The sequence below is a fragment of the Bos indicus genome, chromosome 10 (genome assembly GCF_029378745.1).
Source record: "Bos indicus isolate NIAB-ARS_2022 breed Sahiwal x Tharparkar chromosome 10, NIAB-ARS_B.indTharparkar_mat_pri_1.0, whole genome shotgun sequence".
Taxonomy (NCBI): Eukaryota; Metazoa; Chordata; class Mammalia; order Artiodactyla; family Bovidae; genus Bos; species Bos indicus.
This window is the reverse complement of record NC_091769.1, coordinates 26,575,235-26,590,843: the sequence shown is the minus strand read 5'-3', so window position 1 is coordinate 26,590,843 and position 15,609 is coordinate 26,575,235. Positions and strand designations below refer to the sequence as shown.

At 43.9% G+C, this 15,609-nt stretch overlaps 1 protein-coding gene across 1 annotated transcript; it reads left to right on the top strand.

The window, feature by feature from the left end:
- The first annotated feature begins 8,010 nt into the window (after positions 1 to 8,010).
- On the top strand, positions 8,011 to 15,431 carry LOC139185226 (purine nucleoside phosphorylase-like). The gene is made up of 6 exons (XM_070797184.1): positions 8,011 to 8,167; positions 10,052 to 10,221; positions 12,711 to 12,814; positions 13,018 to 13,193; positions 13,285 to 13,475; positions 14,204 to 15,431. The coding sequence occupies exons 1-6, from the start codon at positions 8,112 to 8,114 to the stop codon at positions 14,419 to 14,421; spliced, it is 915 nt and encodes a 304-aa protein (XP_070653285.1). The 5' UTR covers positions 8,011 to 8,111; the 3' UTR covers positions 14,422 to 15,431.
- The last annotated feature ends 178 nt before the right edge of the window (positions 15,432 to 15,609 follow it).

Sequence of the window (15,609 nt, the reverse complement as noted above, 5' to 3'; positions counted from 1 at the left end):
AAAAAATATATTTTCTTTTAACTTATGTGTATTATTTTTTTTTCAAATGGTTACTAAGTTGTCAGGCACCAAGCAAAACTCTTAGGTGTTTCTTTTGATCTAGAAGTGCTGTGAAAATATTGCTGAGATCCTAAGTGCCCTATAAACTGAGAAACTGGAAACCTCTGGACTGGGATATTAAAAACAGATCAAAATGGAGTATGGAGACATGGCTTGTGATGGCCTAACGAGAAATAATAGACATTTAATAGATATTTCACATATGTGACCATTAAGTATTAGCTACATACCAGTGTTCTTAGTACCCCAAATACACACACAGACAGAATGTCTAAATCTGTTCCCTTTAAAGGTAAAAATCCTGTGAGGAAAAAAATCCTGTGGAAAGTAGTGAGAGATGTTAACCAACCAAGGTTAGGGGTAGGAAACCAAGGTAGGGTTTGAGGCAGTCTGGGGCCTGGGACCTTCTGGTGGATAGACCACTAAAATGTGTTCTGAAGAGGTCTGCTGGGCCTCATAGAGGAGACTTCTCACTAGGTCATTGGTGAATTTGAGATTAAAAAGGTTAGGGTCCAAATGATTGTGTATAGAAGCTTGGTTTCTGTACTTGAATTCAGAATAAAGTATGTTGTGTGGTTCTGATGGTTATGTGACCCTGGCCAAGGTGCAATCTGGTAAATTGTCCTTGCCTTTCATATAATAGTACATTTCTTTGGTGCCCAGAAAGTTTATATACACTTCGACTCTTCCTTGAATGACACTGGAAAAACACTACAGAATATTGAGTCTTGTTCCCCAGTTTTCCTTTTGTAGATATATTTCATATCATCTTCACTTAATTTACACAGAGACCATTACAATTAATTGATTAAGGAACTGTCCCAGTTGCCAGTGGCTAAGACTCTGTACTCCCAATGCAGTGGGCCTGGGCTCAGTCCCTGGTCAGGGAACTAGATCCCACACACCACAACTAAAGATCCTGCAGGCCGAGACGAAGCTCAAAGGTCCCAAGTACTACTACTAAGACCCGGTGCAGCCAAATAAAACAGTATTAAAATAAAACAAAACAAAAAACAAACTTAATTAAGGGAATTCCCTGGCAGTCCAGTGGTTAGGACTTGGTACTTTCACTGCCAAGGGCCTGGTTCAATTTGTGGTCAGGAGCTAGGATCCCACAAGCTGAGTGGTACAGCAAAAATAATAATTGATTAAGTTTGGGTTTTTAGATATAATTATGTTCTGTTCTTGTCTTTTGAGTAAACTGAATTGGATTTGGGGTGTTTAACAAGAATATTTTTTTACTTCCCTGGTGGTCTAGTGGTTAAGAATCTGCCTGCCAGTGCAAGGGACACAGGTTTGATCCCTGGTCCGGGAAGATCCCACATGCCATGGAGCAACTAAGTCTGTGTGCTCTGCAACAAGAGAAGCCACTGCAACAAGAAGCCAGAGCATCAAAAGGAAGAGTATTCCCTGCTCACAAAAGTAGAGAAAGCCTGCGTGCACCAACGAAGACCCAGAGCAGCCAAAAACAAGTAAGTAAAATAAGTAAATAAGTAAAATTTTAAAAAATAAATAAAAAAAAAACCTTTCAGGGACTTCCCTGGTGGCCCACTGGTTAGGACTCCATGCTTCCAACGTAAGGGATATGAGTTGGTGAACTAAGATCACAATGCCATGTGGCACAACCAAGAAAATTAAAAGGAAAAAAAAAACCTTCAGCAATTGAATATTGATAGATATTATACCTGGGCTGATTTTTTCTTATGACTGAACTTATCCATCATTCAAAATCATGGTTTCCATGTCTCAATTGTACACACATATCTAAGGTGAAACATTACTTTTGGACTACCCATTTGTTACCTTTGCTAAAATTACTGGATGAATAAGGAAAATAATAATAAACCAATAATAGTGATAGAATAAATCAGTCATTTGACACTGCACTCAGTTCTTTATATATGTTATTTTTGTTTTTATATATATTGGAAAATTCCACGGACAGATCTTGACTGGCTGCAGTCCATGGGGTTGCAAAGAGTCATACACAACTGAATATGCACCCATATTGTCATTATTCTTATGTCCCTAGCACAAGAACAGTTCTAGTACATAGTTGATCATGAATGAGTTAGAAACAGGGCTGGGAAACATTGGTTTGGGCCATAGTGTTGGGTAAAAGGGCCAGCAGGAAAGGTTTGAGTTCAGGAGAGTGGAAATAGGTGGAGGATTCCAATAACTAAGTAAGGACCATTGATTTGTGATTTGACGTGAATTTGGTTAAACTTATAAAAGTAGGGGCAGAAAATAGCAGAATTCTTACAAAGATGTTATGTTTAGTAGTTCTGTTACAAGAATTTTCATTTTGGGGAAGAGTTCTCTAATTATCTGAATTCTTTGCATCAATTATTGTGTAAATCAAGAAATTGTCTGTCATTTTCTCATTCGATCCCCACCTTATCCCTATCCTTTGTCTGTGTCAAGGATCCAGGAATTGTGTGTGTGTGTGTATGTGTGTGTTTTCCAATAAAACTTATTTACCAAAACAGACTGACAGCTGTATTTTGCTTGCTATTAGAATACCACCCAATAATATTCACTGACAGTTTACAGCATTTGACTATCTGTTACAAACTACAATTCTTTGTAAATTCTATTATTTCTTAATCAACAACTTAAAAATATATATCCATAATAATGAGTGAAGAATGTATGGAAATATTTTATAAATGATGTAATTTGGAAAACATGGGGGGAATTCCTATTTCTCATTCAGTTCAGTTCAGTTCAATTGCTCAGTCATGTCCGACTCTTTGCAGCCCCATGGACTGCAGCATGCCAGGCTTCCCTGTCCATCACCAACTCCTGGAGTTTACTCAAACTCATGTCCATTGAGTCCGTGATGCCATCCAACCAGCTCATCCTCTGTCGTCTCCTTCTGCCTCCAATCTTTCTCAGCATCAGGGTCTTTTCCAGTGAGTCAGTTCTTCGCATCAGGTGGCCAAAGTATTGGAGTTTCAACTTCAGCATCAGTCCTTCCAGTGAATATTCAGGACTGATTTCCTTTAGGATTGACTGGTTTGATCTTCTTGCAGTCCAAGGGACTCTCAAGAATCTTCTGCAACAACACAGTTCAAAAGCATCACTCTTCGGCGCTCAGCTTTCTTTATGGTCCAACTCTCACATCCATACACGACTATTGGAATATTTCTCATTACCGAATCCCAAAGCTTAATACCCATAAGGAATCTGGTTGAAAACACCCAGAGAAGGGGATTTGCTGCATCCTCCTTTGATGATCTGGGAATTCTTGCCACTAGAAAACTTTTCTTCTTCTCTGGGTCTAGATTTAGATCCCTGATTGTTGTTCAGTTGCTCAGATGTGTCCAACTCTTTGTAACACATGGACTGCAGCATTCCAGGCTTCCCTGTTCTTTACTATCTCCCTGAGTTTCCTCAAACTCATGTCCATTCAGCTGAAGACACAATCCAACTATCTCATTCTTTGTTGCCTCCTTCCTTTTCCACCCTCAATCTTTCCCAAAGTCAGGGTTTTTTCCAATGAGTCGGCTCTTCCCATCAGGTGGCTGGGCATTAGAGCTTTAGCTTCAGCATCAGTCCTTCCAATAAATATTCAGGGGTGATTTCCTTTAGGATTGACTGGATTGATTCCTTGCTATACAAGGGACTCTCAAGAGTCTTCTCCAGCACCACAACTCAAAAGCATCAATTCTTTGAAGCTCAGCCTTTTTATGGTCCCACTCTCACATCCATACATGACTACTGGAAAAACCAGTAGTCTTTGGCTATACGGACCTTTGCCTAACTTTGACTAGACAGACCTTTTGTCAGCAAAGTGATGTCTCTGCTTTGTAATATGCTGTCTAGGTTTGTCATAGCTTTTCTTCCAAAGAGCAAGCATCTTTTAATTTCATGGTGCCACTCACTGGCTGCAGGGATTTTGGAGCTCAAGAAAATAGTCTATCACTGTTTCCATTGTTTCCCCATCTAGTGATGGGGAAGTGATGGGACATCTGCATATCTGAAGTCATTGCTGTTTCTTCAGGCAATCTTGATACCAGCTTGCATTTCATCCAGCCCAGGATTTCATATGATGTACTCTGCATGGAAGTTAAATAAGGAGGGTGAAAATACATAGCCTTGATGTACACCTTTCCCAAGTTTGAACCAGTCTGTTGTTCCATGTCTGGTTCTAACTGTTGCTTCTTCATCCGCATACAGGTTTCTGGTAAGGTGGTCTGGTATTCCCCTCTCTTCAAGAATATTTCTCAATTTGCTGTGATCCACACAGTCAAAGGCTTTGGTGTAGTCAATGAAGCAGAAGTAGGTGTTTTTCTGGAATTCTCTTGCTTTTTCTACAATCCAATGTTTGTTGACAATTTGGTCTCTGATTCCTTTGCCTTTACTAAATCCAGTTTGTACATCTGAAGTTCTCAATTCACATATTGTTGAAGTCTGACTTGAAGGATTTTGAGAATTACCTTGCCAGCATGTGAAATGAGTGCAATCGTGGGGTAGTTTGAACATTCTTTGGCATTGCTCTTCTTTGGGATTAGAATGAAAACTGACCTTTTCCATTCTTATGGCCACTGCTGAGTTTCCCAAATTTGCTGGCATATTGAGCACAGTACTTTCACAGCGTCATCTTTTAGGATTTGAAATAGCTCAGCTAGAATTCCAACACCTTTACTAACTTTGTTAATAGTGATGCTTCCTAAGGCCCACTTGACTTCACAGTCCACCATATCTGGCTCTAGGTGAGTGACCACACCGTCATGGTTATCTGGGTCATTAAGATCTTTTTCGTATAGTTCTTCTGTGTATTCTTACCATCTCTCCTTATCTTCTTCTTCGTTTAGGTCCATACCATTTCTGTCATTTATTGTGCCCATCTTTGCCTGAAATGTTCCCCTGGTATCTCTAATTTTCTATTTTCTATGTACTCTGCATAGAAGTTAAATAAGCAAGATGTAAATGACTTTATTTTGGGGGCTCCAAAATCACTGCAGATGGTGACTGCAGCCATGAAATTAAAAGACGCTTACTCCTTGGAAGGAAAGTTATGTCCAACCTAGATAGCATATTCAAAAGCAGAGACATTACTTTGCCAACAAAGGTCTGGCTAATCAAGGCTATGGTTTTTCCTGTGGTCATGTATGGATGTGAGAGTTGGACTCTGAAGAAGGCTGAGCACCAAAGAATTGATGCTTTTGAACTGTGGTGTTGGAGAAGACTCTTGAGAATCCCTTGGACTGCAAGGAGATCCAACCAATCCATTCTGAAGGATGTCAGCCCTGGGATTTCTTTGGAAGGAATGATGCTAAAGCTGAAACTGCAGTACTTTGGCCACCTCATGCGAAGAGTTGACTCATTGGAAAAGACTCTGATGCTGGGAGAGATTGGGGGCAGAAGGAGACGGGGACGAGAGAGGATGAGATGGCTGGATGGCATCACTGACTCGATGGATGTGAGTCTGAGTGAACTCTGGGAGTTGGTGATGGACAGGGAGGCCTGGCAGGGCTGTGATTCATGGGGTCGCAAAGAGTCAGACATGACTGAGCGACTGAACTGAACTGAACTGAACTGAACATAGAGGAGATCTCTAGCTTTTCCCATCCTATTGTTTTCCTCTGTTTCTTTGCATCATTCACTTAAGAAAGCTTTCTTATCTCTCCTTGCTGTACTCTGCATTCAGATAAGTATATCTTTCCTTTTCTCCTTTGCCTTTCCCTTCTCTTCACTTCTCAGATATTTGTAAGGCCTCCTCAGACAACCATTTTGTCTTGTTGTATTTCTTTTTTGGGTATGGTTTTGATCGCTACCTCCTGTACAATGGTCTGTACAAACATCTGTCCATAGTTCTTCAGGTACTCTTTCTATCAAATCTAATCCCTTGAATCTGTTTGTCACTTCCACTCTGTATTGTAAGGGATTTGATCTAGGTGAGACCTGAATGGCCTAATGATTTTCCCTACTTTCTTCAATTTAAGCCTGGATTTTCCAACAGGGAGCTCATGATCTGAGCCACAGTCAGCTCCAGGTCTTGCTTTTGCTGACTGTTTAGAGCTTCTCCATCTTCAGCTGCAAGTAAAATCAGAGTTTGATATTGACCATCTGGTGATGTCCACCTGTAGAGTCATTTCTTGTGTTGTAGGAAGAAAGTCTTTGCTATGGCCAGTGCGTTCTCTTGTCAAGACTCTGTTAGCCTTTGCCCCGCTTCATTTTGTACTCCAAAGCCAAACTTGCCCATTACTCCAGGTATCTTTTGACTTCTTACTTTTGCATTCTAATCCCCTATGATGAAAAGGACATCTTTTCTTGGTGTTAGTTCTAAAAGGTCTTGTAGGTCTTCATAGAACCAGTCAACGTCAGCTTCTTCAACATTAGTGGTCAGGACATAGACTTGGATTACTGTGATAGTGAATGGTTTGCCTTGGAAACGAACTGAGACCATCCTGGTCATGTTTGAGGTTGCACCCAAGTATTGCATTTCACACTCTTTTGTTGACTATGAGGGCTACTTCAGTTCTTCTAAGAGAGTCTTGCCCACAGTAGTTGGTCTTCCAAATTAAATTCGTCCATTCCCGTTCATTTTAGTTCACTGATTCCTAAAAGAGTAATGTTCACTCTTGCCATCTCCTATTCGACCACTTCCAATTTACCTTGATTCATGGACCTAACATTCCAGGTTCTGCTTTGGCTCAGCCTCTTCATTCTTTCTGGAGCTATTTCTCTTCTCTTCTCCAGCAGCGTATCTACCATCTACCAATCTGGAGGCTTCATCTTTCAGTGTCTTATCTTTTTGTCTTTTCATACTATTCATGGGGCTTGCAAGGCAAGAACGCTGAAGTGCTTTGCCATTCCCTTCTCCAATGGACCACATTTTGTCAAAACATTCCACCATGACTCATCTATCTAGGGTGGCCCTACCCTGCCTGGCTTATAGTTTCACTGAGTTACAGAAGGCTGTGATCCATGTGATCATTTTGGTTAATTTTCTGCGATTGTGGTTTTCATTCTGACTGCCCTCTGTTGGATGAGAATAAAAGGCTTGTGCAATCTTCCTGACGGGAGGGACTGGCACTGGGGAAAACTGAGTCTTGCTCTGAAGGGCAGGGCCATGCTCAATAAATCTCGATTCCAATTTTCTGCTGATGAGTGGGGCTGTGCTCCCTCCTGGTAATTTGGCCTGAGGCAGCCTATAGTCTCTAAGATAGGGCTATATGTTTTTCCAAATCCTATAACCTCCAGATCAGCCTAATTGCTAGTGAAATTGGCTCAGTCTTGTTCTACTCTTGGTGACCTCATGGACTATACCCAGTAAGTAGGTGCCCTGTATATTAGGCACGTACCCAGCTGGGGAATTCATCTTTCAGTGTCACATGTTCTGGGGTTCTCAAGGCAAGAATATTGAAGTGGTTTGCCATTCCCTTCTCCAGTGAATGGACTATACTGTTCACAGAATTCTCCAGACCAGAATACTGGAGTGGGTAGCTGTTCCCTTCTCCAGGGGCTCTTGCAACTCGGGGATCGCACCCGGGTCTCTCTCACTGCAGGCGGATTCTTTACCACTGAGTCACCAGGGAAGTAGACTCAGCCTTTTCCCTTTGTTCAGGAAGGAACTCAGACAGAGGCTACTTTAACTTTATTCTGAGTTTGCAGGATCTAAGGTTTAAATTTTTCTCTTTTCAAATCTCTCATGATTTGCTGTAGACACAGTCAGGAATGGGCGTGCAGACAGATGGTTAGAGGCTCTCCTCCCGAACTTCTAGCCCTCTTCCCGCACAGGCTTCTGAGCTGGAAACCCGACGTGCTGTAAGGACTGGGTGCAGAGGCACAACACTGGATGCTCCCACCTCCCTCCGCCCCGTCTCCGCTCCCCCTCCGCCTAAGATAAAGGCAGCTCGAGAAAGATACTTCAGCTGGAAAGAACTCAGATTAGATTTTCAGTCTTGCCCGGGGCTACTGAGTCTGCCATTGGCTCACTTGCCATTGGCTGTGGACTCTGGCACTGGAGATAAAATGAGCCAGCGCGGTGCAAACCTTGCGATAACTGTGTGGGTAACAGTCGGTGACTGAAGCCAGCAGTTATGAACCGAGAAAGGCAAACTCATCGAGAGGGCGTCTTTAGGACCATGGCGAATGGGTAAGGCGGGGACCAGGCTCAAGGGATCCAGGAGGCCCCTGGGGAGAGGAAATGACTCTCTTCGAGCCCTGAAAACATAGCACTCTGGGTCTCGAGATTGCCAAGAGGGGAAACGAGTGCCCCGGAGATGCAGAGAGGCCTGGCTCGGAGCACAGTATCAGGGGCAAGGCAGCAGAGCGGTGGTGCGGCCGGCCCTGGCAGGGGCGCGCGTGGGAATCGAGCAGGGTGGCGCCACCAGAGCAGGAAGAGGACAGGTTAGTAAACCGTGGACTACTCCCTAAAGGAGCCGGTGTGTGTGTGTGTGCTCTGGGCCACGCACTTCCTGAAGGAAGTATAGACAGAGCGTGCTTCTCCACCCACATATCGGGGAAGAGGTCTTCTCAACCCATATGCTCCTCACAGATTCCGATTCGAGAGTGGAGGGAAAGCCGCGAGGTACTTTTGGTGCCGGTATCTAGAGTTTGTCCTTCGGAGGAGAGAGTACACCTCGTCCCTCGCGAATGCTTTTCTTCCCTCCAAGTTGGAGGTCCAATTAAGTTGCGGATGGCCTCTCCAAGAAAACGAAATTCTTACTCATGAAACTCAACAACAGATCCTTCTCATTCCCTGCCACCTCTCCCCTACCCTTACCCCCGAACCCCGCACTCCCTGGCGCCCTTGCCTTTGAAAACCTTTATTTCTGCTTTTGTCCTTGAAATCCCTACCCAGCGTTAGGGATCACGGTGGCTTCAGGGTGCCCAGGGATTCGGGGCATTCTTGGGATATCGATGGCTAATGAGGAAGTCCTGTAAGCTGTGGCTCCGACGTGCTTGATGGGCCAGAGCCTCACAATTATTTTCCTTTCCTTTGCACCTTTTGGGGATGATATTTAATTAATTTTTACCATCTCACTGCTTTTCTCATCTCCATCATCCTTTGACCCCACTTCTATTGCCCCCACCCTGTCCCTTGCCCAGCTACTTGCCTGAGGGTAGCCCAGTGTATGGTAGAGTCATCTAGTTTCCCAGGCAGTACTTTTGGGGAAAAAAAAAAAAAGTTTCCTTTGGAGGTTTGGTTAGTTAGTTGTGTTCAGCTCTGTGACACCTAGTCTCCCCACCTCCCTTCTTGTTTTTTCTAGATAGGTATGAGAGAATTGGACTAGAATTGTGAGAAAAATTCCCAGTTGATTCTTGGGGATGTCTGATTATGTCTTTAGGTCTCTGAAAGGCAAAGGACCTTGGATCTTGATGAAGAGAAGGAAAGATGGGAGACGGCAGGGAGGAAACAGGCAGAGGGAAGAGTTGTTAAAAAAAAAAAAAAAAAAGGTTCAAGTTCTGTGGACCTGTACCATGATTTTATGGACTCAAAGTTCTTTGGAGCTTGTTAGCAAGTTTTTAATTCATTTTCAAACAGAGCCTATACAATAGGTGAGGCCAATCACATTCCCTTGCTTTACCCTGGAGGAAAGAATTTGAAGCACAAGTTAACTTGTTTAAAAAGACAAAATCGGGACTAGAATCCAGATAGAGTTCTGCTTTCTTCTAGGCCAGAATTATGAAACCTGGTTTTCGGATGAAAATTGCCTGAGGCACTTTTGTAAGATACAGAGATTCTGGGGCCTCTCCCCAGAATGCTGAATCTGTAGAGGTGGGCTCCAGAGTCTGTAGTGTTCACAAGCTGCTGCTGAGAAACTTACACAGTCAGTTCTCCCCCAGCTCTTGACAACCAGAATTGTGGCCTGGATTTGCTTCTTTGTGCAGTAGCTTGGTCTAGCTCCTTGGCCAACTTCTGTATCCCCTGTCATCTTGGTACCCCTGCCAGCCTTTCTACACTGAAGGTTATTATTTTATGATACCCTTGGGTTGGGAGTGAATCTCACCTTGGTTTTCCATTTTTTCCTGCTAGATATACATATGAAGATTATCAAGACACTGCAAAATGGCTTTTGTCTCACACCAAACACCGACCTCAAGTGGCAGTGATCTGTGATTCTGGGTTCGGATGTCTGATTAACACACTGACTCAAGCCGAAACCTTTAACTACAGTGAAATACCAAACTTTCCCAAATGTACAGGTACTAGCAAAGAGAAGAGGGGGTGGGACTGAGGGATACTGATGGGATTGTGATGGGAGGGCAATGCTTCTATACCTGATCCTGGGTATCCTCTATAGCATTTGCCGAGCAACAACTGTTGTGAGAGAGGGAAAAAACCCATCAAGAATCAGAATGACTTTAGAAAGGAATTCCTCCAGTAGAAACATTTTAACAGACAGAGCATGTGTGTGTGTCAGTGGTACTGTATGATGACATATATCCTATGCCTAATGACTCAGTTCCTAAAGCTTTACATCACTTCCCGTAGACATCCTTTCCCCCCACACGTTGTGGTCAGCACATCCTCATACACCTCGCTCATTTCTTTCAGTCTGCATCCTAAGTGGAAAAAGAAGTGCCTGTAACCTCCCGGCACAAAGTCAGCCCCCACCCTCACCCTGTCTTGTGTGTTCCTACCATTCTCAGTCTCCCCAGCTCTGGCTCCAGTCCTAGAATAAGGCACACACTGCTACATACCAGCAAATGAACACACTGACTACCATGTTCTTGCAGACAAATACCCAGGTAATATATGAAAACACAAGACTTGCTTCACACTGACCTTTGTTGGGGGCGGGGAAGGGCCCCCTGTGCACAGTGGAGCTCTGAGGGCTCTGAGGAGAGTGTATCCAGCATCTCAATAGCAGCCAGAAGCTCCAAGGCCAGACTTCCCTGGAAGTCCAGTGGCTAACATTCCACAGTTCACTACAGGGACTGGGTTCCATCCCTGATTGAGGAGGTTTCTCATGCCAAAGGTGAGGCTTAGAGGAGGGTCAGGTGAGAAACGGCCAAGTTTACTTGGTCCAGGACAAGGGTAGTTTATTTGGTTTAATTATTAATTTCTCAGGACTAACTTCTGTTGGTTTATTATTAATTTTTCAGATTGTACCTTCCTTCCTCTTTTCCCTGGAGAGTTAAGACTTTTAACAGACATTTTTCATTCCCTTTGGAACAAGACTAGGAGACCAGAGCAGGGAGTGGCAATGGGGTTGGAGAAGGAAATAGTACAGAGAAGGGAGTGCAAAGTTTTCGGAGAGAGATAGTAGTGACTTTGGCTCCATCTGCCACTCTACCCCCAGTGACAAGGGCACTGCACTCAGTGAAAAGTGGATTAATCTTTTTAAACTTTGTCAACTTATTTTCTATACTCTATTTGGGTTTTCTTAGCTGTATCACCTCTGCTCTATTACAGGTAACTTTTTTATATGCTCCTCAATCTCCTGAGTAACCCCTGAGCTCTCCCTCTTTGTTTTGGCTCTTCTCCCAGACCATTCATTCCCTTTAGAAATGTTAAATGAGAGAAATAGTAATAACTGTTACTATGTCTGTGTGAGGGGTTATCTTTGCAGTCCCACGCCCCTACCTGTCACATACAGGGCATGTATTCCCACAGGACTATTTTGTGAGTCACAAAAAAGACTTGTATGGGTCCAATGTCAGCCCCTTTCCTTGTTCATAGCCTTTTTAGGAAGCTAGGCTATACCGTGAGCTGCCTTTCATGAGCGAGGAAGCATATGGCTTAGTTATGGTCATAAGAATATGATTTTGAAGGTTTGAAAATTTTGGAAAAGAAGTCTATGACTACAACACTCGATGCATTCATTATTACCCACTTACTCTATTTTACAGAGAGGGCAATGGCAACCCACTCCAGTACTCTTGCCTGGAAAATCCCATGGACGGAGGGGCCTGGTAGGCTGCAGTCCGTGGGGTGGCTAGGAGTCGGACACGACTTCACTTTCACTTTCACTTTTCACTTTCATGCATTGGAGAAGGAAATGGCAACCCACTCCAGTGTTCTTGCCTGGAGAATCCCAGGGACAGGCAGCCTGGTGGGCTGCCGTCTATGGGGTCGCACAGAGTCGGATACGACTGAAGCGACTTAGCAGTAGCAGCAGCAACTCTATTTTTACCCACTATTCTATTACTCACTTATTTCTTTTTTTCTCTTGCCTTATGACTTTCTCATGCTTTTAAAGTTTCTTTAAGAAGTAACTGGTGTATATTCACATTAAACATCTTTGCCCCCATCGCTCTAATCTCAGAGTGTACTTGTATCTAAGTTTATGATTAATTTCTGTCTCCCCACCAGTGGCTTCCCTGGTGGCTCAGTAGTAAAGAATCCACCTGCAGTACAGGAGACCCTGGTTCAGTCCTAAGTCGGGAAGATCCCCTGGTGAAGGGAATGGCAACCAACCCCAGTATTATTCTTGCCCAGAGAGTCCCATGGACAGAGGAGCCTGGCAGGCTACAGTCCGTAGGGTCACAAAGAGCTGGACATGACTGAAGCGACTGAGCACACCCCCACCAGACTTAAACTTTCTGAGAGTGGAGAGGATGATCTTTTCTATTGGTTAATAATACCCTCACATGTTGAACACAGTGAGTCAGGCCAGTGTAGGTGCTCAGGGGATATGTGTTGTATGAAAACATCATTCCGTGCATTTCCTTCTCTTTTCTGTATACAGCGCCAGGTCATGCTGGTCGACTGCTGTTTGGGATCTTGAATGGCAGAGCCTGTGTGATGATGCAGGGCAGGTTCCACATGTATGAAGGCTACCCGCTCTGGAAGGTAAAACAGGGGCACAAGCTTGACTGGGTCTGAAAGAAGAGAGACAGAGCTCTCTCTCCTATTTTACTACCTAGCTGATTAGGCAAGGTAGATTTTTGGTCCCCTCCTTTCTCTTCTTTATGATGTATGTCATGTTTATCTGCATGGGTGTATTGGTAAAATTTTAAAGAAAACTCTCTGATGTTTTATCTTTCGCTTCTAAGGTGACATTCCCAGTGAGGGTTTTCCGGCTTCTGGGTGTGGAGACCCTAGTGGTCACCAGTATATCTGGAGGGCTGAACCCCAACTTTGAGGTTGGCGATATCATGCTGATCCGTGATCACATCAACCTACCTGGTCTCAGTGGTGAGAACCCTCTCAGAGGGCCCAATGAGGAAAGGTATCTATCCTGCTTCTTTTTGTTTAGATGGGTCAGCTTGGGAGAGCTCCCTGAATTCCATTAATCTGACTTAATCCAACCTGTGCTCTAGGTTTGGAGTTCGTTTCCCTGCCATGTCTGATGCCTATGACCGGGATATGAGGCAGAAAGTTCACAGTATCTGGAAACAAATGGGGGAGCAAAGAGAGTTACAGGAAGGCACCTACGTGACGGTGGCGGGCCCCAATTATGAGACTGTGGCAGAGTGTCACCTGCTGCGGAATCTAGGGGCGGATGCTGTTGGTGAGAAGGGGGACTTGGCTGGTGGCTTCATAATTTTGGGAGACTATTTTGTCTTTTTTTTTTTTTTTGGCTCCTCTGCAGGGCATGTGGGATCTTAGTTCCCCAATCAGGGGTTGAATCTGCAGTCCCTGCATTGGAAGTACAGAGACTTAAACACTGGACTACCAGGGAACTCCCTTGACTTGGAGGCTTGCAGAGAGGATCCTGGTAAAATAGGTTGGAAAAGAGTAAAAGATTGTAGATTTAGATGATACACTGAAGGAGGGGTCTGCTTTAAGGGAAGATTGAATTAATTGACTTTAAAGATGACTGGGAGGTTTGCACTGTAGCCTCAACCCACCACCCAGCACCAAGGACTTTAACCAGTATAATGCTAATGTGAGAACTGTCCACTGTGTGATAGCTGTTTTTGATTGTTTTAACAAATATCATAAGCACCTTCTATACCTCTGGCTGGAAAATAGAATTGCAACATTAGAACTAACTTTAAAATGATCACAAGCAGAGATAGAAATAAAGTATTGCAACGGTGATATTATAAGAAGTGTGTAAAGCCCCCTGAAGCCCAACTCTTTTAGGTAACACAGAACAACCTAAGCTTGACACTAGTTTAGCTGCTCCATTGGATGTTTTCTTAGTGTCGAATTGTCAACGAGGTGATGGATGGAGGTGAGGCTAAGGGTCATTTGGGGATTCTGACCGTTGGTTTCCCTCTTTCTTCACGTCAGGCATGAGCACAGTACCAGAAGTTATAGTCGCAAGACACTGTGGACTTCGAGTCTTTGGCTTCTCACTCATCACAAACATGGTCATCATAGATTATGAAAGCCAGGGGAAGGCCAGTCTCGAGGAAATACTAGAGGCCGGGAACCAAGCTGCTCAGAGATTGGAGAAGGTTTTCTCCATTGTTATGGCTAGCATTCCAGTGCCAGGGCACACCAGTTAACCAGCCCCGGAGTGGGTTGGCCTCTCCATTATGGGATCCGGGGAGCTGCTGCCTATTTCAGCCCTTGGTGGAGTCACGTGCCTCTGCCTTAGGTGGCGGCAGAAAGGAGGGTCACCTTCCCTGCTTCTCCCACCAGACCTTACTGGTGCTGAGCCCTCTTCTGGTCATTTTGTCATCTCAAAATGATTTCTACTCCTATTCCTCTTCAAGAACTGGAGCCCCAGCCCTAGCACACATCCAAGGATTTGGTTTGGGGCCTTGAACTCAGCACAGTAACTATTTTTTTTAATATATAAATTTATTTACTTTTAATTGGAGGTTAATTACTTTACAATATTATATTGGTTTTGCCATACATCAGCATGAATCCGCCACAGGTATACACGTGTTCCCCATCCTGAACCCCCCTCCCTCCTCCCTGCCCGCATCATCCCTCTCGGTCATCCCAGTGCACCAGCCCCAAGCATCCTGTATCCTGCATCGAACCTGGACTGGCGACTCATTTCATATATGATATTGTACATGTTTCAATGCCATTCTCCCAAATCATCCCATCCTTTCCCTCTCCCACAGAGTCCAAAAGACTTCTATACATCTGTGCTCTTTTGCTGTCTCGCATACAGGGTTATCATTACCATCTTTCTAAATTCCATATATATGCATTATCTTACTGTATTGGTGTTTTTCTTTCTGGCTTACTTCACTCTGTATAATAGGCTCCAGTTTCATCCACCTCATTAGAACTGATTCAAATGTATTCTTTTTAATGGCTGAGTAATACTCCATTGTGTATATGTACCACAGCTTTCTGATCCATCCATCTGCTGATGGACATCTAGGTTGCTTCCATGTCCAGCACAGGAACTATTACTGGCTTAAGATGGTCCTCTCACATTCCTTGGGGCTCAGTTCTGCCTCCTCAGAGCACTGGAGACCATACAGAGAACAGCCTATTCCTTTTGGATTTTTATCCTATTGTATTTTGAGAATAAAGAGAAAGATGAAATAAATTTATTTTTATGTGATTTGGGATAAGGTTGGGATATGGACCGAGAGTGACATGAAACCAATCATAAGACCACATTTTGTTCGACTCTGTGCTTCTCAGACAGGGAAGAACTGAGATGAGGTGGTATGTGAATTCAGGGTAGGATGAAGCAAAGGCAAAGAGGTGAAAGTGAGAGGAAG

Excerpts from the sequence above, each read along its gene's own strand:
- LOC139185226 (XM_070797184.1), top strand. The coding sequence starts at position 8,112 with ATGAACCGAGAAAGGCAAACTCATCGAGAGGGCGTCTTTAGGACCATG. Across the intron at positions 10,222-12,710 it reads AAACTTTCCCAAATGTACAG|CGCCAGGTCATGCTGGTCGA; the intron begins GTACTAGCAAAG and ends TTCTGTATACAG. Across the intron at positions 12,815-13,017 it reads AAGGCTACCCGCTCTGGAAG|GTGACATTCCCAGTGAGGGT; the intron begins GTAAAACAGGGG and ends TTCGCTTCTAAG.